The sequence below is a fragment of the Talpa europaea genome (genome assembly GCF_964194135.1).
Source record: "Talpa europaea genome assembly, chromosome: 4".
NCBI classification, from domain to species: Eukaryota; Metazoa; Chordata; class Mammalia; order Eulipotyphla; family Talpidae; genus Talpa; species Talpa europaea.
In genome coordinates this window covers 31,187,129-31,213,571 of record NC_140070.1, presented here as the reverse complement: position 1 = coordinate 31,213,571, position 26,443 = coordinate 31,187,129, and the positions used below count along the sequence as shown (strand labels likewise).

The following is a 26,443-nucleotide window of genomic DNA, read 5'->3' as shown; positions in this document are numbered from 1 at the left end:
TGGTGAGCAAGAATGTCGGCATGAAGGCGTCACTGTGAGTATGGTATTTGTCCTCTTGTGTAGTGCAGAACTCTCAAGAACAAGAACAGAAAGGCATAAAGAAACTTAAAAGCAGTATAGGAATGGCAATGTGGGAAAATACATTTTATTGGGAAAGGTAAGTGAAAACAAGTACTATAATCTTACAAACTGTTGTTTGTATATCTCAAAAAAATACTAATCAGCATAATTAAAGTTTCCCAACTTTACTATATGATGGCATGAGTCCAATCATGAGTCCTATTTCAAAACAACTATATAGATAAAGGAAACAATCTGAATTCCTTCCTCTGCTAGTAATCCAAAAAGGTCAAGAAATGTATAAAATAATAGCACACATTTCCAATAAAATATGGTCAAGATTATAGCCTAAGGTCAAGTAGAAAAGCTTCCCTGGTTCATGTGAGAATTAACTTTTTAACAGTGGTGATATAATTATCTGATATTTACCTATATCAAAATCCTTGGGTTGAACCAGAATTTCTGAATAACTTTCTTTAAATATTATAACTTTTAGCAATAACTAAGGGAAAGTATTCCTTCAAATATCACTATTTTATAATAAACAAAACTTATTGCAAACTACATTACACATTCTAATTTTATCAATGTGTAAAGGAAAATACAAATACTACAATGACTTCTTTAGAACTGTTAGTTTCCAATTTCTAGCTCAGATTATTTCCCATATTATTTACTTAAAAATTTTTTTACGGTGCATTGCATATTTTTAACCACTAGGTAGAGCCTATAATTATAAACCAATGCACACTATAATAGGAATAATAAAATATTATTACTCAGATAATTGTATAACAAAAATAGGGCAAGTTCTGTAATTCTTAATACTAATTTAAGTAGTTATACAATGTGTCTGGCATTGTTATAAGTTAGAATTATTGCATAAAGCAGCTCTATTGTAAATTAAGTTTAAATAAAATCTTTTGCTATAGGTGATACAGAAATTGATATTCAATATTAGTTATTTAAAAAATTTCATGCCCTTAAAATAATCTTTAAATACATATATATGTAGTTAAATGATCTCATAAATTAAAATGCAATTAGAGATATGTCCAACCAAAAGAAAAATAAATTCATGGCTTTAGGATTTTAAAGTCCCATACAGTAGTATGACAAAGGATACTAAACTAACAAGCAATGAATCATCTACAAATCTACGAAAATATATACACAGAATGTCCACAGAAAGAGATAATGACAAATGATGTTATAATCCTTACTGAAATCGATGAGAAACCTGCCATAGCCCTTACGCTGGTACTGGGGAAGAATCATGATACAGGAAACATTGTATTTCTGTTGGCAGTGCTTTTCCTGGTGGAGAAAATAGAAGACAAGTTTTAAAACAACAGGCTGATAAGATCGAACCATAATGCTAATTATTAAGAAACAAAGACTAACAGTCAAAACCACAGTCCTGGCCTTTTGGGACTAACAATGCACATCAAGGAAAAAATAACCCATTGGGAGGAGACAGGGAAACGTTAAGTCACTGCAGTTACCCACAAAACAACCATCTCAAGAGGATAAAAGCATAAAATAAAATGATGCCATCCAATACCATCTGCAACTCAAAAACAGTATGTCAATGCCTAAGATGAGCAGAGGAATCTGAGGTCCATTCAATCTGCAAAGCTACAAATGATGAGTCTGTGCCACACTCTGCAAGTGGGAAGAAACTCTTTCAAGTTTCTTTTATTTCCTGCTCTGGTGCTCACAGGGCAGTTCTATCTCTCTATTGATTGTAACCTAACTTTACAAAAAAAAAAGTCCCAAAATGTTTTTATAAATCAAGCAATATATGTTAAGTTATATTTAACTTACAGACTCTTATAAGGTATCACTTTCTATTTAACTAATTAATATAATTAGATTTACCATGGGCTTGCTTAAATAAAAGTACATCTTTTGTTATTTAATAAGTCTTTTACTCCCCAAAAGAAAGGGAGATTAAAAGAGAGAAAATATCCTTTAATAAAAATGGCTTATTAGTATTTCCATGCCTAAAATTCAAATTAGAATGAGAAGATATAAACTGAGAAAAAAGAACTCAGAGAGGTAATGACTGTTTATTTCACAAGTTCTATCTATTATTACCAGGGGAACAGCAGTCATTTAAAAACTTCTCCTCTGGGAGTATAACCAGCAGTCTATGTTCCTAGGAGAGTATAGTCTGTTGAGTGTTACTAGGCACCTTCTAGCACTTGGTGAGTTTCTGAATATTCCTTCTGTTTTCCTTTTCAAAAAGCTAGGTGACAGGAAGAAGGTGCTACACCCTTTAACGTCCCCTAATGAGAACCAGCAAAGATTGTTTCAGGTTTCCATATGAATTCAAATTTGAAGCTGATATACTTACTTTAGAAAAGTAGCCAACTAGGTGGCAGCCCTTGACATCATTCTGTGTTAGTACGTAAAAAAGAAATGGCTCCACATCATAATAGAGTGTTTTGTGGTCAAGAAACAACTTTGCCAAGAGACACAGGTTCTGGCAATAAATGGTACTCACATTCCCATCAACCTAGTGGGAAAAAATAGAACAGTCAGCAGAATCTCTCTAGTTTCTAGATTAATATGCCTCAGTTACAAGCATCTCTAGGTATCCACAGTGTGACTACCAGAAGTTGTCAGAGATCAGAACACACTGAAACCTGGAAATTATCCCATGCAACAGCATAATTACAATACCTGCTGTGGACATCTAAATATACAAAATACTATGGCTTCAACAAAGCATAAATAGCTAGACAAGGAGGTTATGATCATTTAAAAAACAGTATCTTTCACTATTAAAACAAGATTGCAGGAATCCTACAGATGCAAAGCTGATCTGAAGTATTTAAAACAGAAGGATCTAAACACAACCTCTCTGAGAATACATTTGTAAAGCAAGGTATAACTATAATCTCATGTGTGCCACCAGCCAGAAACAATGAAGTCTGACACCCATGATCAGATTTACCTCGAAATAAAGCTACTTGAGGGAGTATTAACTATTGTCAGAAACACCAGGTATGCTCCCCAGGTAGCAATCTGACAAATGAGGTATTTCTTGGACTCACTTGGCCAAGATCTGTGTCTTGGAATACTACCCCTGTGCTCATAGAGTTGCAGGTTTGCTTTTAAGAAAATGCCAGATGATGCCTACATTAGACCCCAAGACACAGACATTTCAACACTTTGAAACATCAACAATTTAAGCAATTTACTATTACTTCTTTTAAAATGCATAGCAATATATACTTGAGAAACAATTTCAAGGGAAAAAAAAAACTGAGTATTCTGAAACAGAACTGTATACCACCATCTTTTCCCCCAACCCAAGGTGAAGAGTTCCTTTATATTTCACCTAAAATAAAGTCCTAGGGAAGACAAAGAAAGCTTCCCCAAGTAGATCCCAATAATGTGCAACTGTCATTTACAGTAATGTACAGAACTAAGCATATGCCAGGTACTTAATTAATGCTTAGCAATCAAACCACAGAATTAAGATCAAGATATTAAAAGCCACTACTGACAACACAAAATCACAGACATGGCATAAGTCTTATCATTGTTATGAAGCCAGGAAAATGTATTAACATTTACTACAACTATTAAATATACCTCTAACAAAACAGAACAGAATTATTTTGTCATAATTTAATAGATTCTAAGATACAATTTTTATCACATCTAGACACATGCAAAACAAATGACATTTTATAAGCAAATGCAGCCTAATAAATCATAATGAGCAGTACTTTTTCCTTCTCAGTGGTACATAAAATATTATAATTTGTTTATATGAAATACTGATCATATGAAATACAGAATAATTTATTCTTATGATCAACCTGTGAACTTGGTACCATTGGGATTGACCTTATATGCTAATATGCTTCCACGTAAGCTGAATTGTCAGACTCAATATAGTGTAGAACAACAGTAAAATAACATTTCCCTCTCAAAATCAAGTTATACTATTAGCTACAGTACAGGTGGCATTGTACTTAAATGACTAGGAAGACCAACTACTAAACCCCTTTTACCTTACCTCAAAGACAGAAATGTTATTCTTCCTGTAAATCTCATTGGCAGGAGGATGGAACCAGCCACATTTCTTCATGTGCTGCTGTAGAATAGTCCTACTTTTCATATATTTTAGACAGAATTCACAGAGATATAATTTAGGCAGCCTAGAAACAATAATTAAACAGAAAAGACAGGACATTTCATAAGACTTACTTTCACAACTATTCTTTTTTGATATTCATTAATTATCCATGTAAAACGATAGAGAGTGTGTCATTATCCCCATCAATCAAATGACAGAAAGACTTAAAAAATTAAAGATAAAGCTAACTTGGATAATAGTATCCAACTAATTAACAACAGGAGGGCAAGGGTGAGAAATCCAAGACACCCAATTTAGTATTCTTTCTACTAGACTAATACTTTCTCATTGTTTAAAAAGTTACCTGTTTGACAAACATGAAAATCTCACATTCTTTTCTCCATTATCTCCAATAGTAGAAAATAAAGTCTACCTTCAGACACCAATAAGTGAAGATTTTGTCAAGTGACATACATTCTTTCTTCCTTTATTTAAGCATTCATTAATTTCAGAAAATAAAACCCTGTTGAATACTTACTGTGTGTCAGGTCCTGAGCTAGGTACACTAAGTATATATACAGTGCTAAGTAAAAAGGACATATATTCGGTAACATAAAAGCAGAGTTGATATATCTTTTTAAGTATACAATTAAAATATCAAAAATGTTTTCTCAAAGTTAAGACATACTATACTACTACCCCTATGCCCCTAAAATTCTGGCTTTCCATCTGATTAAATATCAACATATTAAGAGGTCTGAAGTGCAAAAATTTATTATTCAACAAGTGCAGTAAAAGTTCACACTAATCTCTCAGCAGTTCTCTTTTACTAACTTACATTTGTTCAAAGTACTGCTATTTCAGTCACACTTTTACAGGACTTCTTCCTCATAATGTCCCTTTAATGAGCAGCTAATAAAGACAAAGTAATGAAATGAACATAACCTAAGTTAAAAATCAATGGCTTTTATACTAATTTTAGTCTGAATCCAAAAGACCACATGGTTCTTCTATTATAAAATATATATCCTGAATATCAGCAACACAAAGGTTTCCCTGCATCCTGAACTGTGCCCAGAACTGGTCATGCCTCGTAATCTGAGATCTGATACTATCACTAAAACCACATATGCAAAAATACTGGCTAATATGACAAAAAAGTCCAAATAAATTGTATCTTCTCTCACATAATAAGTATTAAGGCTAAAACAACTCACTATTTAGCTGCTATCACAGTTTGGAAAGCTATGCTTTTAAAAGATTACCCTGGAATTAAAACATATTTGCTATGTATATTAACACACTTTAAGTTTGTTAAAGCGTGAAGACCACAACTATTTTTTAAGTTCTACTTTATAAACAGCTTTTGAAGCATAATTATAATTTATCTGAAAACATCTCACATTCAAGTAAAGCCTTTCACAAGATGTATGTATGGAACACTAGTCACTGTGAGCACTAGTGCATTTCATGCTCAAATAAGGTGTGAGAGGTAATACAGTATTTTTCCTTCCTTGGGGATTCACAACGTGCATTAATTCTTCCCATTAAATCTTGTATCTTATTTTTAAAACTGCCATTCAGTATACAACAAGCTTCCAAAGAACCACTATGATGTAATATTTATGTTTACAGTACACAATACTGTTTTTCAAAATCTCTAGTATTAGCTCAACCTGAAATTATATCATCAGTACAGAAGTAATTACAAAGTAAAGCACTGAGTAAAAACAAAGACTGACACTATAAAATGACATCAAGAAGCAAGAGCATGGAAAGAAAGGTTTCCTAGGTTCCTGTGTTTATTTATTTATTTATTTGTTTGTTTGTTTGTTTGTTTGTTTAGCATGTTGCCTCAACTGCTCAGAGGAGAAAAGGTAGTAGGATAGTTTTTTCCTTCTTAACACCAGAACTATACATCTCAACATGAAATTATCTAACGTGGGAAGGTATAAGTGACTCTCAAAGGTGACCCATACTGCCTGTTTCAATGATTATCTAGATATTGAATACTTTCTTATTGAAAGGAAAGTGAAGAATGAGGGTCTCCCTGCGTAAATGCAATCATTGCTTTTAGTCTCCCATAACTATTCTACCACTTCCCTTTATTTACCTGTGCTAAATTCTCAATGAGAAATTTCAAAATTGCAACATGAAGATACAGAAGAATCCCTGAGTACAGTTTCACTTTGACAATTAAATATTTCTGAGAAACCTACACAGAATGGGGATGGGGGTGGGAGGAACAAGGAGCAGAGGAGTGATAGATTACTAAACTCCCCAGATTAATGCTTAAGATAAATGCTATTGTTAAAAGCACCCAATTCAATTTTTAGAGCCTACTATGGAGGCATAAAAATAAATTTATTTTCTAATGTGTATGAGAGGAGGCCTAATTTTTTTTTTTTTAAGATTTATTAGTAATCAAGTTGTTTAAGAAAACATCAGAAGAAATGATGTCAGAGATAGATGTCATCACAAAAGTACTCTTGCTTTCAGTCCACCCTATGTCATGTTTTTAATGGCAGAATGGGCTTTTCTATGAATTTGTCTGCCATGTGTGAACATCACATGGCATGGCTGGAGAAACTTAGGATTATAAACTCTGGTTGATAGTCTTCAATATCTAAAACTTAATCACACTGCTTCAAATTAAATTTTAATTGCTTTGAATCTGAATTTATTGCTCATTGTTGTTTCACTTTGCTTTGTTTCTTAAAGTCAGTAAAACAAGATTACTTAATATGCAGTAAGTACACAAATATTTGAATTTTTCATCTTGTGATCTTTTCTTTTTAGTTCGTTTGCTCCAATTGTCCCATTTTTATAAGTTTTGGGCTTTGGGACTTTTAAAAAGGCATTTAAAACCTTTAACACGAAGAACACTATTTAGAAGTAATTTAGCACAGAATAATAAGTATTAACAAAATTGGGATATAGGTTTACTGTTAGGAAAACACATGCTCTCTAAACATTTTAGTCAAATCTTAGTCACAAATCTTTTGTCACATCTTGCTTTAAGTTTAAAAGGACTCAAAAATAAAATAAACTCACTGAAAATAGATAAATAATTTTTTAAAAATATAACTCAAAGAATTATGAATAATAGAAAAAAGACACTTTTAAATTACAGTATATTTTCTAATGGAAAATTCAGGGACCACTCCATATTGGAAAGGAAAGGTATAGAAAATGTCTTAAATTCTGCTTTAAGAAAGTTGGGGGGCTTTAGTAACTGCTGCTTTCTGAGTTAAATTATACTTCTGGGGTTATTTTTCTACTGGTAATATTGATGAAGCCTTTTAATATCTTAAAAGATGACAGGCCCATGCTACCATTCTCATCATTTTCTTGAAAAGTGCTAAGGCTAGCTGTCTGTTCATTTCTGAGTCAATTTACTCTCCTCCTCTTGAATATACAAAGTGTCTATGACTTTGATCTTTCTTTACTACAATCCCTGAAACAGTTGATACATATATTCTTATCAAGCCTTTTTTCCTAAATTAATCACTCCTGTGATCTGGACAGTTTGCAAAGAACTCACTAAGGAAATGGTAACATTAGTTTATTTTAAACCTGATGAAGACATTAATTCCTCAAAATAGTTATTTTTTATGATATAATATCTTGGATATACAAAACTCCTGAGGAGTAGAATGCCTCAAATATCTGACTTCTGTAGATGACACACACGCACACGCACACACACACATACATATACACACATACACAAAATATAATTTCACCTTCTTTTAGCAAACTTATATTGTTATAATTAGATGATATAAACAGAATGCTTCCTTAAAGATCCAGCACAGTGTTTAGGACTGACTAACCCTACAATAAATGGCTCTCAACTGCTGTATTTCATGAGCTTGTATGTGAGTTTCCTGGAGTTTTACTGTTTCTTCTTTTTCTGTCACTGAGGTCTGTGCCTGTAATAACATTCTCACTCTTACTAATACTGTTAGAATTATTTTTGCTAATATTTTGAAGAAGCAATGTTACTAGATAAGTAAAAGGTCACATAATGATGGTACTATGAAGATTTGTTTAATCCACAGAGTATTTTAAATTTTTATTCTTTACAACACCCTGCTAAATGGGAAGCTAAGGCATGAATAGTTTACAGATTTAAGAAAGCATTAATGTAACTGCAATACTTCAAATGACAACTGTATTAATTTTTTGACCAAATTTTGCTTTTCTTCGACTCTTATTCTCACCCCTAAAGGAAAATAATAATAACAATAATAATATTGACACTGTTAAGCACTTATCATTTTCTAAGTGATTACCTGTTTTAACCACCCCATGAAGTACTACTATCCCCATTTTACAGATGAGGAAACTGAGGTATAAAATATTTGGGTAACTTCTAAATGGGTCATTTCTATTTTATTTTAAAGATTTATTTATTTATGCATACAAGAACTGGGGTGCATGCCAGAGGTACAGGGGGCAAGAGGATTCACCAGAGACAAAGTAGGGAGAACAGGCAGACTGACTGGAAATAACACTGCTGAGGGAAGCAGTAGAGGAGACAGGAAAGGTCCACTGCACCATGTGGGTAGCTCCCGCCATGTGGGATCAAACCTGTGCTGCAGAGGCTGCGGATAGCTTCACAGTGCTGTGCTTAACCTAAATTGGTAACTTCTAAAAGTCAGAATTGAGTCATGAAACCAATTTGGCTTCACTAAGTACAATGCCTCATCCTGAAAAGTTGGTGACTAATCAATTTTTATATCTTGAAGCCCGAACTATCCATATAAAATGTAATTGTTTATGTTCCAATTATTCCTAGGAAAACAAACCATTCACTAATTTTGCTAAAATTGTAATTTTATACTTAAGTGCAACTTTATGTATTGTTAAGTATGAGATTATCTTTTTTTAAATTCTTTTTTTTTTTTTTAAAGATTTTATGTATTTCTTTTTGCACAGAAGAACTGGGATGTAGGCCAGAGGAGCAGGGGTTGAGGATTCACAAGAGACAGAGTGGGGATCAAAACAGGCAGATTTACTGAAATGCACTGCTGAGGGGAGCAGAGGGTGAGAGAGGAGAGGTCAGCTGCCTTATGTGTATTAACTCCCTGGCTGGGGACTGAACTCAGGCCACAGAGGTGATAGGTTTGAGACTTAACCTCTAGGCCACCAGGGATGGTCACTTTTTTCTTAGTTCTTAATGTGAGGTATAAAGGCAAATTTCTCTCTCAAGAAAACTGTTCCCCTTTTCATTCTGACCATGTGTCACATTTCCTATTTCAAATAACAACTTTCGTAAGGTTATAGAAAAGAAAACTTAAAGCCAACTGAATGAAATGGCTGCCAAAATAAGCTGCTATTAACAGACTTTATTGAAAGCCACTAGTTTCCTCAAATGTAAAAAGATAAATTGGAGTAAAACAGCTCCAAGGTTCCTTCTAGTTCTGAATCTAAACACAGAAGGTAATGATTTCAAAGCATACCTTGAATATTCTTGAGGATATGGGGAGGAGTACCAGGTGTGAATTTCATACTTCCCAAACTCAATGACAGAGGGACAGCGGACTTGTGGATCAGGGGGACCAGTCACTCCAACTTTCTGTGCAGTCAAAAAATAAATTACAAAAGTTAACTAGGTTAAATACACTGAGGTAGAGTATAAAACATAAACAATCTGGATCTAGATGTTGTCTTCTTGGAGAACAGGCGAACCAAAAAAGCCAGAAACAAACTAATATTTTTTAAATAAGCTGTATTATTCTTTAAATAAAGCACCCAAAAGTAAAACAAAAATGCTAGGAAGTTTCTTAAAACCCAATGTAGATGGTATCACTGCATTTTCTCTAATAATATGGTGATTATCTTCCTCAACTCACTCCCTTAATAACTTAGTTATTAAAGAGAAATGGCTGACATTTGGGGACATTAAGATAAAGAATAAATTTTTAAAGAAAGGGAGAAGTGCTACGCACTTGAGAGGATCATACATATAATTTCTCAACTGACAATAGAAACAGCCTACTAAACAGGTGTGCACTTATAGAAAAGAATGAGTCTTCATTTCACACTGCTCCTAAAATCCTCTTCATTTAGTTTTTCTCAGAATTGACCAAAAAAAACCCGTTATACACATACTGTTTTTTCTTTTATCTATCTTCTGTCTACAATAAAAACAATCCCTATGACCTCCCAATCTCTGCAATAATATGAATTACATTATCTAAACAACTAGTAAATTTTAAGTCTATATGACTTCCATACCAGCAATTCAAGTATAAGCGGTTACTAATGATTACAAAGATCAGGTTTTAAAACCTCCAATTCAAGGGCAATTTTACTTGCGCCATACCCAAAACAGCAAGAAATTCACACATATGGATATGTATTTATTTAGTATACAATATATACATATGAAGACATATTTACCATAGATGCTCTATAAACATGACAACCTCTTCACAAGAACATGCCTCTCACAAAAGGCTTCCTTCATCCCTTTCCAGATGAGAATAGGTAACATAAATAGTGTCTGGTACAGAGCCCCCAAACCTACTTCATGGATGTGAAATGCCCAGAATGCTATAAAATCACCACTATCTTTAGCCATGCACAAATGGCGGTTTTGTGTGTTGGCTGCTTCTCTGCCAGCCTTCAGGAGGAAAAACTTACAGCAGGATGCTCCTTTAGACAGAAGCAGCACTAAAAGCACCCTGAATCAAGATGAATAGGAAATTATCCCAATAAACACATTTTCCATTAAAAAAAGAAAGACAAAGCTAGAATTTAGTCTAATGAGACACAAGTAATAACAACTCTCATCAAAAGAATACCAAAAACCACTGAGAGATTATTATAGCTACTTGTTGGAGGTAAGCCCTCCCCTAAAACACACACACCCTAACAAACCTTCAAAGATTAGAGAATTTTACTGTTTTTATAAAAATTCATTTAAAAAAGAAACCTTTTTACTACAACTCATTTGAGAAATTGCACTGGTCTTTCTAACTCTTCCTTTTTAAAATGAAAGGCCAAGGGACTTATCTCAGGTTTCATATTGGAACAAAGCCAGGTGAAACCTCAACCTCTTCTTTAGACTCCTCAAAACAAAAGATAAACATCTATTAGTTGGATAAATTGTATTAAGACACCAAGATTATTGGGGTTCTTCCAAATGCAATGCAAAAAACATAAGGAATACACAAGCACAAGAGATAAATTTCTCATTTCACAAAATCAAACTAATACTTTGTAAAAAGGTTTTAAAAACACTCTTCTTTAAAACACATTCCAGGTTTTAAGCAGTCTAATTCATTCTAATTCTCCAGTTTAAAATAACAGTAACAGTAGTACAGAAATGATCAGAGTAACTAAATCTCAAAACCAAATCTAACTTCCTGACACAAGGATCAAACAGGATTCACAAAAGCTGAAAACATGCACCTGCTGTGGCACTGCTTGTTGTCTGAGAGCTTTCCCATCCTTTGCCTGCTGCTCTTCTAGGTGAATGCCTGATGTGAAAGTGGATATCCAGTTCCAGTACAATTGTTTGCACATCACCGCAAAGAAGAGAATTTGTATAAAACTACAGACTCTCGGCAGATTTTCCCAGTGCCCTCACCTACCCTCACCTTTTTGCACTGTGAAATATTCTGGCACATGAGCTCATCTACCTCTGTTCTCTACAACCCTCCAACTCCCCTGTGAAAGCCTCATGAGCCAGTGTGTTTCCGTTTACTGAGGTTTAGAAGTTAACAAAGGCTCTATGCAGTGAGGAAGCAACAGCTGCATCTTAATCACTCATTAACCCAGTCTTTGCCAAGATCAAACTGTCAAATATTAATTACAAAGTCACCTTTGCTAAGTTATTTTAAAATTTCCATCAATGAAGGAAGGAAATTCTTTTAAAACAATGACTTCTGAATTAGGTTACTTCAACCAGTCTGTATTTTAGACAGAGAAAAGTAGTAATTTCAGGTAAACAGTCAAAAGCTTAACAGAGAATATGATTTTTTTCTATTTTTAAATGATATCAAAATAGTTTTATGTAAATGTTATTTTAAATACTTGCAACACTAATCATGCAAATCTTGGTATTTAATTTTTTAAGTAAACTAAAAATCAAAACTGAAATGTCTTCATATTGATTTTAAGTTATCCTTTAAAAGATAAAGGTTAGTTTTACTACAACTGCAATTGATTATGTATTTTTATAGAAAATGATTAGTTATTTCATGTAGATCAATGAGCATCAGAGACACAACAATTGTATCTGATGTTTGCTATTTTATGCATTAGCATTAGAACATCCATCTTTTTTTTTTTTTATAGAGGCATGTTTTATTTATTTATTTGTTTGTTTCTTTGTTTCTTTGTTTATACATGCACTGGGTACAGTCAGAAGCGCGGGAGGGTCAGAGAATTCACCAGAGCCAGAGCGGGGAGCAGAGCAGGCAGAAGGACCGAAGTACACTGCTGAGGGGAGCAGCGGGCGGCAGGAGAGGTCCGTGCGCCATGTGGGACCCTCCTCCGGTGGCCGGGGAGCAGCCGGGGATCGAACCGGCGCCGCAGAGGCCGCCGGCAGCTTCGCAACCCAGCGCTCAACCGCTGCGCCACCGGGGAGGCCTCTGCAGCCTCCTTGATTTATTGTCATTGAAATTACTAGTGAAACTGTAGGCTGTGTTTAAAAGATTTCAGCCAAAATAAAAAAACTCTTTCACTAAACTTATGACTTTCCAAAGCACTGGTACCTAATACAATCAAGAGCACAAAATAATTTTTTTTTTAACTTTTAACTCAAGATCTGGGCATTTTGTGCCCTCCTCCTCATTTGAATACACCAAAATCTTCTAAAAATGATATATATTCCAGGTCAGAATAAGCCTTTTACTCTAAAAATAGTAAGGAAAGCACTAAGTGCATGAGTAATTGAGCTAGATCAAAAGATAACTTTAAACATGCCTATTCTAGAAAATGAAACTTTTATGAGTAGTTGATGAGCCTACTGCCTCCTCTTGTCTTCATTAGAGAGCTCCCCCATGATCTCCTTTTTCCATTCCCCATGGGGAAACAGCATGGCATTCTGACATGGGGTCGTGAGAGTAGGACTGTGTGCCCTTATTATCAGTATGAGAATGTGAAGTGTGGGGGTATTTGAACATTTTCCCATACAAACACTCATAAGAAGAAATACTTCCATCCATTAGGGACTAAAAGTTACAAGATCAAAGAGATGTGTGAGGATGAGTTCATATGACCCAAAATGAAGAGTGCAGGAATTTAATGAATAAAGACAAGCAGCATTTGTGGAGCTCCTACTGTACCAGGCTCTGCACCTTACACTGCTAACTCACTGGATCCTCCAATCCCAGCCCTCTACGTAGAAAATAATATGTCCACTTTATAGATGGGGGGAGAACGGGACAAAACTCGAGAGCTAAGAGGCAAAAAACCTCCAGTATAGGAGTACCAACAGTGAAGCATAGAGACATTGAAAAGAACAAAACAGGTAGAAGTGAGATAGAGTACTAATTAATTCTTTGAATTCCAAAAATTTGTGCGTAAACTTTCTTGAACTGGAACTTAAGTTTTCCAAAGAATTGAAGCAGTAAGTCCACAGACTCGTATCCAAAACCTTTGGAATAGAATGCTTTATATGTTGGATTTTTCTGATGTTTAAAAATATTAGAGTAAATATATATATATCTTAAATCAATACTCCCAGTGGGATATGGAGCAACACTGCCTAACCAGACACCTCAATTTTTCTTTAGCAAGCAGATTAATATTCATTATTAACTGGGATAAGCAAAAAATATAAACAGTCTCATATTACATCACATCAGCTAAGATCCCATTTTGTCAATAACTGAGTTTAGGCAAAGCAAGACCTTATTGTAAAGTGAGTTTTAAAATATTTTTTCATTCTCCAAAGATACACAGATGGGCAACAAGCACATGAAAAGATGTTCAACATCACTAATCACTAGGGAAATGCAAACACAAGCCACAAGGAGATACCACTTCACCCCCAGTAGGACAGTTATTATCAAAAAAACAAAAACTATCAAGTGTGATGAACATGTGAAGAAACTGGAACCCTTGTGTATTGTTGGTGGAAATGTAAAATGGTGTCACCACTATGGAAAAGAGTATGATAGTTCCTCAAAAAATTAAATGTGGGGGCCTCCCTGGTGGCGCAAGGGGTGAAGCACTGCACTATGAAACAATCCACAGCCTTTGCAGCACAAGTTCGACCCCTGGCTGGCCAGGGAGAAACCCACATGGCGAGACAGACCTCTCCTGTCTCGCCTGCTGCTACCCTTAGCAGTGTATTTCAGTCAGTCTAACTGTTCTGTTCCTCACTCTGTCTCTGGTGGATCCTCTCACCCACTGCATGTCTGGCCTGTACTCTAGCTCTTGTATGCATAAATACATAAATCTTCAAAAAAAAAAATTCACTCTTAAAAAAAATTAAATGTGGAATTATATTATGAAACAGCAATTTTATTTCTGGATATTATTTCAAAAACAGAAAGCAAGGAGTTGAACAGATATTTACATACCAATGCTCACAGCATTATTCACAATAGTGAAAAGGTGGAAACAACCCAAATGTCCATCAAAAAAATGAATGGATAAAATGTCACACACACACACATAGCGAGAGAATATCAGTCAGCATTAAAAAGTCTTAGACATGCTACAACATGGATAAACCTTAAAGTTACACCAAGTAAAATTTATAGAGACATAAAGTAGGTGACGCACTGGGGTCAATGAGAGAGAAATGGGGAGTTATTATTTAACTGGGACAGTTCCAGTTTTGCAAGATGAAGTGAATGGATGGTTGTGATGGTTGTACAACAATGTAAATTTTCTTACTGCCACTAAACTGCATTCTTTAAAAATAGATAAGATAGTAAATTTTATGTATATGTTACCACAAATTTTTTTAAACTTCGCAGGACTCTGGATCTTACAAGTGTAGTTATGACTACAGACTAATTTCTGTCTTTCTTCCCTAAGTCTTCTTGTTCTACACGCAGACATCTCCTTTTCAGTCCCCTCTGCTTTACCATTAAATATTGTGAAAATCTAACATTCTATTGTCAGTCTTTTATGTTTTCCTGTCAAAGGACCTGTAATCCATTATTCCTACCAGCTTTCATGATCCTCACAGTCTCCTCTGCATTATCCTAGATTCCAATGTCTTTCATTGTCTCCTCATATATCCTCACTTTCCTTACTTTTCTCTACAATTCAACAACAAAATCTGAACTCCGGTTAGATTCAATTCTTCACACAATCCAAGTTAACACCCTCACATCTGAACAGGGTTAGAGAAAATACAGAACTATGCTGACTAGTCTCAATTTATAAATCATGACCAGTTACTTTGATGCTTCCCTTTAGCCCTCAATGCTGCCCTATTCCTTTCACTCTCCCATTCTCTTAAAAAAGGTTATTTCATATTTTCCCCTGTCTCCTCAAATCTCCAGCACCTCTTACCCCATCTTCACTTTCAACTCATCCCTTCACTGCCTACTCCACTAGAAAACTAGAAGCAATCAAGAGCACTCGCAAAGCTTTCCACAGCCTTATCTGTCTGCCAAGCCTTTGTGCCCACATATTTTGTCTTTTCTTAATACTAAGGATAAACTGTATATTCCCACCAAAGGCCAATGCCTCTACTTATGCAGCAGATTACAGGCTCTAACCTACTCAAAGACATTCCAAAAATCATCCCTTCTCTTTTTTGCATGCTCAGCTAGCTCTCTACTAGAGCATTCACATTACCATATAAATGTCATTTCTCCCATATTAAAAAAAATTTTTTTTTCCTCTCACATCTCTATCCAAGTACTATCTCTTTCTGTGTTCACCTTCATTGCAAAATACCTCAAAAGAGTAGCCACACATTATTTCTATATCCAATTTTTTCTTCTTCCATTCCTTCTTGAGCCCATTCCAATTATATTTTAACTCTCCTCTCCCTCATCATGGAAACTGTTTCTCAAGATCAGTTCCATGTTACTAAATCTGATGGTCAATTTTCAGTCCTCATTTTACTTGACCTATTTAGAGAAATGTCCATTCCTCCCTTCTTGAAACATTTTCTTTGCTTGGCTTTAAATAAACACAATCTCCAAGGTTGTTTTTTTCCCTCCCTACTTCATTAGCCATTCCTTCTCATTTTCTCCAACCATTAAAAGGTGGAATATCCCAGGACTCCTCAAAGCTCTTTTCTTCTTTGATGATATCAGTTAGGTATCATTTCTTTAAATACCACCAACTTGTTCAAAAATCCTAAATTAAAATTAAAATAGCAACTCCCTCCTCCAACTGTGCTCTGGTGTCATCCTCAAGTCCTTACTTTTTAACCACACTATCAGCATATCCTAATGGGTCGATCCTTACACTGAAAAATAATTCTAATTCCACCATTACCACTATGTTCTAAACCACCACATTCTTTTTTTCTTTTTTAAAGATTTATTTATTTATGCATATAAGAGCTGGGGTACAGGTCAGAGGTGTAGGGGGGTGAGAGGTTTCACCAAAGACAGAGTGGGGAACAGAACAGGCAGATTGACCAAAGTACACTGCTGAGGGGAGCAGCGGGCGAGTCAGGAGAGGTCTGCTGCGCCATGTGGGTTTCTCCCTGGCCAGCCAGGGATCGAACTCGTGCTGCAGAGGCTGTGGACAGCATCATAATAAACCACCATATTCTTACTTGGATAACTGAATAGACTCCCAAGTTCTCCTTGCTTCTGTATTTCCCCCTTCAAAATACACAGGAGCAAGAGTAATCCTATTAAAAATATGTCAGATCATGTCACTTTTACTCAAAATCTCCCACGTGTTCCTTTCCCACAGAATAAAAGCCATAGTCCTTATAATGGCCTGAAAGATCCACAAAATGGGGCCCCCTGTTCCCTTTCTGTCCTCATCACCTAATTTTTATTCTTGCCTGTGCTTACTCAGCTCTAACCACCCTGACCCCCTTTTATTTCCTGATACCCAACATACTTCATTCCCTCACCTCCTTCAGGTTTCTGCTAAATGGGAAATAGTCCCTAACCCAACAATTTTAAAATGCACAAACCCACTCTTTACCTCTGAATTTTCTTTCCCTCTTTTTCTCCATAATTCTACCATACTGCAGACCATTTATTTTATACCATTCTCACCTCAACCAAACAGCAAATTCCAAAGAGTATTGCTCACTGTTACAGTATCTCCAGTGCTTTACACCTGGTAACTAGTACTCAGTAGTACTTACTGTTAAATGAACATTATCTATGATCACAAGTTCAGCCATTACCTATGTAGTTTCAACTATCACCTGTGCACTGATAACCTAGAAAATCTACCCAAAGCCCTCCTGACCGCCACACAACAATCTACAAATGTTTCCAATTTAGATTTCCAGAAACCCCCCAATTTATATGAACATGCTCTCTTCCCCCATCCAAACAAATTCTTCCTCCCACATTTAGTATTACCATCTACTCAAAATAGAACACTGGGGTACCTATTTGGTTCCATCCTCTCCTTTAACCCTTAACTCTTAACCCAACACTGTATCTTCCCCACTTTATCCTAAATCTTTCTTAAAATCTCTGCCTATTTGTTATCTCCTACACCTTTGTTTAGGCGCTACACACTTATGACTACTGTAATTATGACTACTGTAATTATCAGACTGGCAGGTGTCCTTGCTCAAGTCTTCTTCATTTTGGCTCATGGTGTCACCAAGGTGAATTTCTAAATGACAAATAAAATCATGTCACCCCCATCTTTTAAAAAATTATTCAGAAGCCCCTAAGAGCTATTAACTACCTTAAAGAACTACTGTAACTTAAAAAAAAAAGTGTCAACTCCTGAACATAAACCATAGGATAACTGTGATCTAGTCTGTTCTTACCTTTCAACCTGATCTCTTAATTGAAGCCAGCCAAACTCATGCAGCTCCAATAGTTCAAGTTTTCTCACACTCGAACTGTTCTATTTGAAATGCCTTCCTCTTCTTATTCAGTAATAAACTCTTACTTGTGCCTTCAACACTAATCAAGTATCACCTCCTCTATGAAGATTCCCCTTAACATCCCTAGACAAATGCCTTCCTGTTCATTCTCATGGCATCTTATGTGTATCTCTGTGGTAGTATTATACAATAAATAGCAATTAAGAGTTAAGGATCTAGAGTCAGACTTTCTGGTTTCAAATCTTAACTATATAACTCTAGGTAAGATAACCCTCCTAAGACTTCAACTCCATCTGAAAATGGGAGCAAATGATAAAAAGGTTGTACTAAATGCAACTGATATAGAATGCGGGATATAGTACCCGCACATAGTAAAAGGGTACCTATTGCTAACCACATGGCTTTAATTGTTTATAAATGTCTACTCAACTGGCAGAGATACAAATTCTATTTATTTATGTCTAGCACCTGCTTCTAACACAGTCAGCAGAAGCTTGCATTTATCTAATGCTCACTACATGAATGACAGACTAAGTGCTTTGTATAAGTATCAACTCATTTAATCCTTTCAACAAACCTATTAAGTAATTTGCTTGACCACAGTGACTCAGCTTAGATAGGATACCAACCATGCAGGTTGTCTCTAGTAGTACCTAGGCTCTTCAATGCTATTTTAATAAACATAAATAACATTATACTAAATTGTCCCATGAATTCAAAATACAAATCAACAGTCTTAAATATGTTACTTATAATGAACAGGTAAATGTCTGGAGCCTGTAAACTGCCCCTCATTCTCATATTCCTAATTTCACCAGTATCAAGGAGAAATCACTCTAACAATAACAAAAGAGCAGTCATGGGGATACCTTAAAATCCTGGCATGCCAAGACTAATTAATGTCCTATCATCAGCTTTCAAAACTCTCCAAAATCCAGTCCTATACTGCTAAGTCAATATATATTTTTAACCTTTGACCAATCAATGTTCTACTCTCTTTTCTCTCTCAAACCATATCACAGGCAGTTTTCGTGGTGCAAGTTAACTGAAACCTACACATACCGGAACTAAGAAAAATCAATTCTGATAGGCGCATTACTTCCATTAACACACTTCTATGCAAAGCAAGGACTGCCTATATTATAACACCTTTATGGGCAATTACTCTGTTTTCTACATCATCTCCATAATTCATTTGCACATAGCAGCCCCACACGTTTGTTGATCTAATGGACCAATAACGATACTGTCTTTTGTATTCTTAGTATTTTTTCTTCATAGCTGAAGTTAATGTTGTTTCTTCTACCTGGTACGCCCTCATTCTCTCCAATTACCTAAATCCTAATCATCCTTTAGGCTTGCTTCTTCTGTGACCATCTCAAACCACACCAAATCATAATCTTAGTACACTATGAGCACATGGAACAGTCTATATCATTTAATAAAGCAATATTCATATGTTAATGTTATTCAACATTAACTGGTACTCTACATCAGTTTGCTATTTATCTTCACATGTACCTTTCCCTACTTCTATTCAATATATGCCCTATGATTTTGATACCTCCATGACATTTTTATTAGGGTAATTAATATAAGACGTTATTATGATTAAGCACACAGGATTTGAAGTCACATAGGTCTGAGTTCTAATTCCATCTCTGTGATTACTACACAATTTTAGGGCTGTTCTCAACTAAAAGTCTCTGTTACCTCAGATGTAAAATAGCGATAACAATTATTCTCACAGGGTTAAGAAAGCTATTGGTCCCAGTTTACTCCATTTTTAATAACTGTTCAGTCCTTTATACAAAGAAGAAAATTATTTTAATAGCCCACAGATTTCAAAAATACTGTTACCTTCCAGAACCCTATAAAATTAATTAAATTCTTTAATATTAGTGTTAAATTTAGTATGAAAATATAAGGTGCTATTTGAAAATATTTTATGTAAAAATCATTCTATATATTTCAAGAAGGCTGCTGTGCTCCAATGAAATGCACTGGATTTAAAAATACTTCTTTCTAGTTATGGATGGTTTAAAAAAAATTTTCCCCAATATCTATACCCTATATTCTTTTTTTTTTTTTTTTTTAAGATTTATTTATTTATACAAGAACCAGGGTACAGGCCAGATGCATGGGAGGGTGAGAGGATTGACCAGAGACAGCACGGGGAACAGAACAAGCAGACTGACGAATTACACTGCTGAGGGAGCAACAGGTGAGACAGGAGAGGTCTGCCGCACCATGTGGGACTCTTGCCGGCCAGCCAGGATCAAACCGGTGCTGCAGAGACTGTGGACAGCTTCTCAGCGAGGCGCTCAACCGCCTGCGCCACCAGGGGAGGCCCTATACCCTGTATTCTTTATCCTATGTGGGAATTCACTTATTCCCACAATTAAGCATGTTTCCCCTCATTTTTAAGTCTTTGCATTTTTGTTCCTTCTGATTATGTGGGATACCGATCCATGTCATTCTGATAAAACTCCCATACATTCTTTAATACCAACACAAACAGCATCTCCCCTCAATGAACCTTCCTTTGACATCACCAGGCAGAAAGAGTTGCATATCCTGTATTCTCCCAAAATAACATGTATTCTATAATAAAACTTAGATATTCATTAAAATTGTTCATTCACAAGTCTCTCCTAGACTATATTTGAGAAAAGGAATACTATCATTCACTTCAGCATCTTCAGCACCTGGCACATAAGTAGGTTCTTATAAATTTCTATCTTGCTATGTATCACAAAGAAAAGCATTTAATAAATATTTCTTGAATTAATCAATGTCAGTGTGTTATCATTCAAGAGAAGCTTGGTTTTGTTTGTTGGCTGGTCAAATCCCTGGTCTTCTTCATACATGAGAGAGAAAATAACTAAACCAAACTTATTTAATAGCGATAGTCAAAACAATGTGTTTATTTGCAAACCTAAAGCAATTATCATGGGTTTGAAAGGAGCACACCAACCAGCAGAACTGGTTTGGATGCACAAAACCATATCTATCTGCAAATCTGAACGATAAAAAAATTGCTCTTACTGCTTTAGCCACAATATAATTAATCCTTTTCTCATCCATGAACAAACTCCGGGATTGTCAAATCTGAATATCCTACTTTACCTGCAGTGCTTGTTCCTGGATATCACGAAATAATTCCATATCTTTCTCAGTCATAATTTCCTGGCTTCCAAAAAGTCGTTCCTCATTTTCTTGTTTGCCATCCCAGCCATCCTGATTGTCTGCATATAAAGACAAGACTGACGGGTTAATACTATCCTTTGTTTAACATATGAAATAGGAAACATCTCAAATTATTTCAGTTTGAAGATCTTACTATTACCTACGTAACAAAGAAAAGAATAGTATTAACTGACTCCTACAATGACAATAGTCAATTAAGAATATTGATGTAGGGCCTTCCCGGTGGTGCAGCGGTTGAGCGCTGGGTTGCGAAGCTGCCCGCGGCCTCTGCGGTGCCGGTTCAATCCCCGGCTGCTCCCCGGCCACCAGAGGAGGGTCCCACATGGCGCGCAGACCTCTCCTGCCGCCCGCTGCTCCCCTCAGCAGTATACTTCAGTCCTTCTGCCTGTTCTGCTCCCCGCTCTGGCTCTGGTGAATTCTCTCACCCTCCCGAGCTTCTGACTGTACCCAGTGCTTGTATAAATAAATAAATAAACAAATTTTAAAAAAAAAAAAAGAAAAGAAAAAGAAACTTTATTTAAAAAAAAGACTACTGATGTATCTGCTATGGATGAAAACACTGAATTTTTAAAAAAACTTCTCTTGAAAATATTACATAACTAAACTTAAACTTCATTAAGAGATTATATTTTAATATACTATAAAACAAAATCAGAATAGGAAAAAAGCATAAGGACTATGAAGATTGTCTTGAAACAGAATGAATATAATACTTAATATGAGTTTATGTCAACATTCAAATACTGCTTTTTCATTCTTTGGTAGTATGGAAGACGTTTATATTATACACAAGACATACTTCTGATCACCTATAATCAAAACAGGGAAAATGTGTTTCTTTTAAAATTCTCAATACTCTGCAACTTTCATAAAGCCAATACAACTTTATCTCAGCAAAAAGATAACCTTTGAGATAAGTTACCTTAACTAATGTCAAGAAGTACCAAGCACCCCTCACATTGCAGTTGCCCTTTAAAAGCACAAACTCCACAAACCTGAGCATCACAGATAATAATCCTCTGGATAAGGAAGAGAAATAATAGTAATCATAGGCAAAGAAACTAGTAAAAGATGTATTAGGGGATTATGCAGATCATTATCCTTTACACTTGAAGATGACACTGCTGATAAATTCATTTGCTCTTTGTATGAGTATGGCTAAAAAGACCAATTAGTGAGTTTTTTCCAAATGGACTCCACATTTAGGTTGTCCATTATTCATCTAGCATAAGAAGAAAAAGGACAAGGACAATATTCCCAAACGGGTGACAATATTCCCAAACTGAAAAATAAATACAATCTCAAAACAGTATGTGACTTTAATGCCCCCTAGTGCATGATATAGATGGACACAAACATAGGTCTAGTATAGCATTTAGTAGTACTGTATCAGATGGTGCAGTTGTTCTTCAAACTACAAATTCCTAAAGAAAATGATAGAGTAAATAAAAGCAAAAAACCACACTAATGCCTAAAGCTGAATACTGGCTGTCCATATACTTTATACATCTGCTCTAATAATTTCTATTTCTAAAACTTTCCAGTAGATACTTCCAATAATCCATCTCTTAATATCTTTCGTTAGGATCTTAGAGATCCCTTAGACTGGAGCTCATCTATAGTCTAAATAGCTGATAAAGACATGAAATGCACTTGAATGCTTAAAGAATAATTAGTTGATTGCTACTGATGAAAAGCCATTCAATACAGCATAAAAGGTGACCTGGCAATGATGTTATTTTTCTTTCCTGTACTCATCAAGCATTTATATAAACAGAAATAAGGAAGCAATGAATACACACTCACCAATATGACATTCAGAGGAAGGAAATCAAAATTAAATTCTCTTTAAATAGAGGAGATGGTCCTGGTGATCTAAAAAAGTCTATTCTCATTCTTCTACTCTCTTCAAAGCTCTTTCTACTTCTTCACAGGCTGAGGTTCTCTACCTTCATGGACCTCAATAGTACTGAGAACAATTTAAGTTTTAATTATTTGGACAACTAATCAAAATGTTCTCCTCTGACTTGAATTCTATGCTTTTAAGTCTTCTTTCACAGACGTGTTCTACTTTGAAAACAAGGAAACTAAGCAGCTGATCTATGGTTCTCTCTTTTTTTTTTAATCTGTAAGCCATGAAAAATTACAACTACATTTGCCACAATATGAAGGAGAAAAATCAATGACAGTATGCTATCTGCATATATTCCAAATGGACTCCACGTTTAGGCTGTCTATTATTCATCTAGCATAAGAAGAAAAAGGACAAGGACTCACGGGTGACAATATTCCCAAACTGAAAAATATATATACTCTCGGGCCTCCCCGGTGGCGCAGCGGTTGAGCGCCGGGTTGCGATCCCCGCAGCCTCTGCAGCGCCAGTTCAATCCCCGGCTGCTCCCTGGCTACTGGGGAGGGTCCCACATGGTGCGCAGACCTCTCCTGCCGCCCGCTGCTCCCCTCAGCAGTGTGCTTTGGTCCTTCTGCCTGCTCTGCTCCCCGCTCTGGCTCTGGTGAATTCTCTCGCCCTCCCGCGCTTCTGACTGTACCCAGTGCTTGTATAAATAATTAAATAAATCTTTAAAAAAAAAAAAAAAATATATATATATATACTTTCAAAACAGTATGTGACTTTAATGCCCCCTAGTGCATGACACAGACGGACACAAACATTTGGACTCTCCAATTTCCTTCAGGAAATAAAGTAAGCATCATGGTGCTCATCACGTGATTTTTGTACTTTAAGAAATGTGAATTTATCCTTGAGTCAAGGTTATAACCCAAATTTCTATGGGCAGATTCTTAGTGGTTCTAACCAAAAAAGCACTTTCTTTTGTCTATGAGTTCCATTCTACAAGTTCATCTCTTGTCTCTAAATTCCTGTCATAGTTATAACCTTAGTATCATCTAAATATATCTTTAATGTTTCTATATTCCATAAAAAATGTTTAATAAATATAAACCTATTCCAGAGCACTAATGTCATTTTAAATCATACACTTTTGGAATAAGTGAACAAACTTACCTGTGGGCCAGTCTGAAGTGCTTGATTTTCTGTTGCCCTTTTTCCTGATTCTATATTGCTCAGAGTAGTCTACCACTTCTCCTCGAGGTTTCCGCCCATCAGGAGAAGGGGTGAAAAATTTGGTAAGGCCATCAATGAGCCCTTTGGTTTTCTTGTTGAACTTTAAGGGGACACTACTATCTCTGCAGAAGTCCAAGCCATCTATTCTTTCTAAATATCCTTCTTCTGATGATGATGCTGATTGGCTGGAGAGAGTGATTTTACGTTTCCGACCCCTGCCAGGGCCAGTTCGAACTTTGCTGAAGGGACCTTTTGATCTAAAGAATCAAATAAGGGAAAGAGTAACTATTAAAAACAAATCTTTATTTAAAGTAGAACACATAATTAGTAAATAACCTACAGCTTTACAAAAAAAGTCTATACTGTTAAGAATATTCCATGAACTATATTAATAAGAAGAAATATTATTATTAGACGTATCTATTTTCAGGAAACCTAGTTATTTATTGTGAAAAGAATCCTAGGCCAGGAGTCAGAAAGCATGTTTGAGTCATAATTTTGCCACTTACTAGCTGTGTATCTTGAACAAATCACATTCTCTCTAAGCATCAGTGTCTTCTTCCATAAAATGAGAGTTGGACCAGAGAACAACTAAGATCCTTCCAGGTATAAAGTCCTATGATCTCTGCACCAACTCAGTTATACCTTTACCTCTAAACAAAAGGATGGGTTACTCTCTGAAAGTCAGGAATGAAAAGATCATTTTATAGTAAAATTAAAGCTCATCTTATGATTGAAAATATGAACTACAATACTAGCTGTATGTTTCAAGCTCTTAGCCCATTCATTTCAGTTAAACTACCCTGAAGACAGTCTAAGGTGTAGAAAAAGGTGGATTAAATTTTTGAAAATAAAAGAGAGGTTTACAGCTCTACATATATTTTACATATCACCAAAGGTAAATTACTATAGATACTAAAAAAAAAGATAGATATAGCTACTAAATCTTGCTTAATCTCCTCCAGACACAGCCCAGTTTTCTAATCCACAAGGGATAATTATATCCCTGACTTCTAACAAATGAAAAACTGACATTATTTTATATCATACATAGAAGTAGGGCTGAGCTATAACCTGAATAAGAAACAGCAGTTTAGTGATTTGTACAAATGATAGAAACAAAACTACTGAGACTATATCAGGAGAGGAATCTGTGAAAAGCTGTAATGTAATTTTTTCTTTAGCATTTTTATTAAAGAGAAGCAATATAAGGCAATGGTTAAGAATTAGCCTCTGGTGCCAGACCACTGGAGTTTTAATCCCAGTTTAATACTTATATATAAACGTGTGCAAGTTAAGTCTCTCTATGCTGCAGTTTCTTCCTTTAAAAAATGAGAGTAACAACAATGCCTACTTCACTTCATTGGGTTGTAGTGGGAACTAAAAGATTTAACACTTGTAAAGCAGTGCCATGGCACGTTATTATGGCACAATGAGTATTAATCATTATTATTACATAAAAGTACCAGTTATAACAATTTAAATTTTTTTCAATAAAACAAGTAAGTGAATCCTACACTACAGAGAAGACCCTATCCTTTTCTCCCCTCACCTTGCCACCAGTACAACTTACACCGTGTTTTGTTTCTTTAACCTGTTTTTTGGACGTCCTATTGGATTAGCATAGCGTCGTTTTATCTGTGCTGCTTTCTTCTGTAGAAGTTTTCGTCCTTTTTTTCTAGGTCGACATATTTGACATATCCACATGCCTATAAAGAAAAGAAATTCCACATAAAAGCATAGACATAAATACAATGAAAGATTTCAGATACTCTAAGCCAGGAGTTCTTAGCCTTTTCAGCTCAAGAACTCTCATTCAAAAATCTGATAGAGAGCTCCCTCTTCCAATCCCACCCAAGGAAAAAGAAACATGAAAATATAGACATAAAAAATTCTACAAAAAACTGCAAAAGAAACAAGGGAAGCTCACCAATCCCTAGTTAAAAATCTTTGCTTCTTTATATAACCCAGATATACCATTCTACAAAGAAAAGTCAGGTTTTCATAGAGTAAAGGCTGA

At 35.4% G+C, this 26,443-nt stretch overlaps 1 protein-coding gene across 2 annotated transcripts in view; it reads right to left on the bottom strand.

The window, feature by feature from the left end:
• KAT6A (lysine acetyltransferase 6A) overlaps nucleotides 1–26,443 on the bottom strand; it is a gene marked incomplete at both ends in the record, with an annotated part of 98,175 nt that overhangs the window by 11,426 nt on the left and 60,306 nt on the right. For both annotated transcript variants that reach the window (XM_084232431.1, XM_084232432.1), the window contains 7 exons: nucleotides 1,284–1,377; nucleotides 2,420–2,581; nucleotides 4,097–4,238; nucleotides 9,625–9,740; nucleotides 21,258–21,376; nucleotides 24,364–24,680; nucleotides 25,997–26,132. In XM_084232431.1, the coding sequence (XP_084088557.1) occupies nucleotides 1,284–1,377; nucleotides 2,420–2,581; nucleotides 4,097–4,238; nucleotides 9,625–9,740; nucleotides 21,258–21,376; nucleotides 24,364–24,680; nucleotides 25,997–26,132 (1,086 nt within the window). The remainder of the gene's footprint in view (nucleotides 1–1,283; nucleotides 1,378–2,419; nucleotides 2,582–4,096; nucleotides 4,239–9,624; nucleotides 9,741–21,257; nucleotides 21,377–24,363; nucleotides 24,681–25,996; nucleotides 26,133–26,443) is intronic.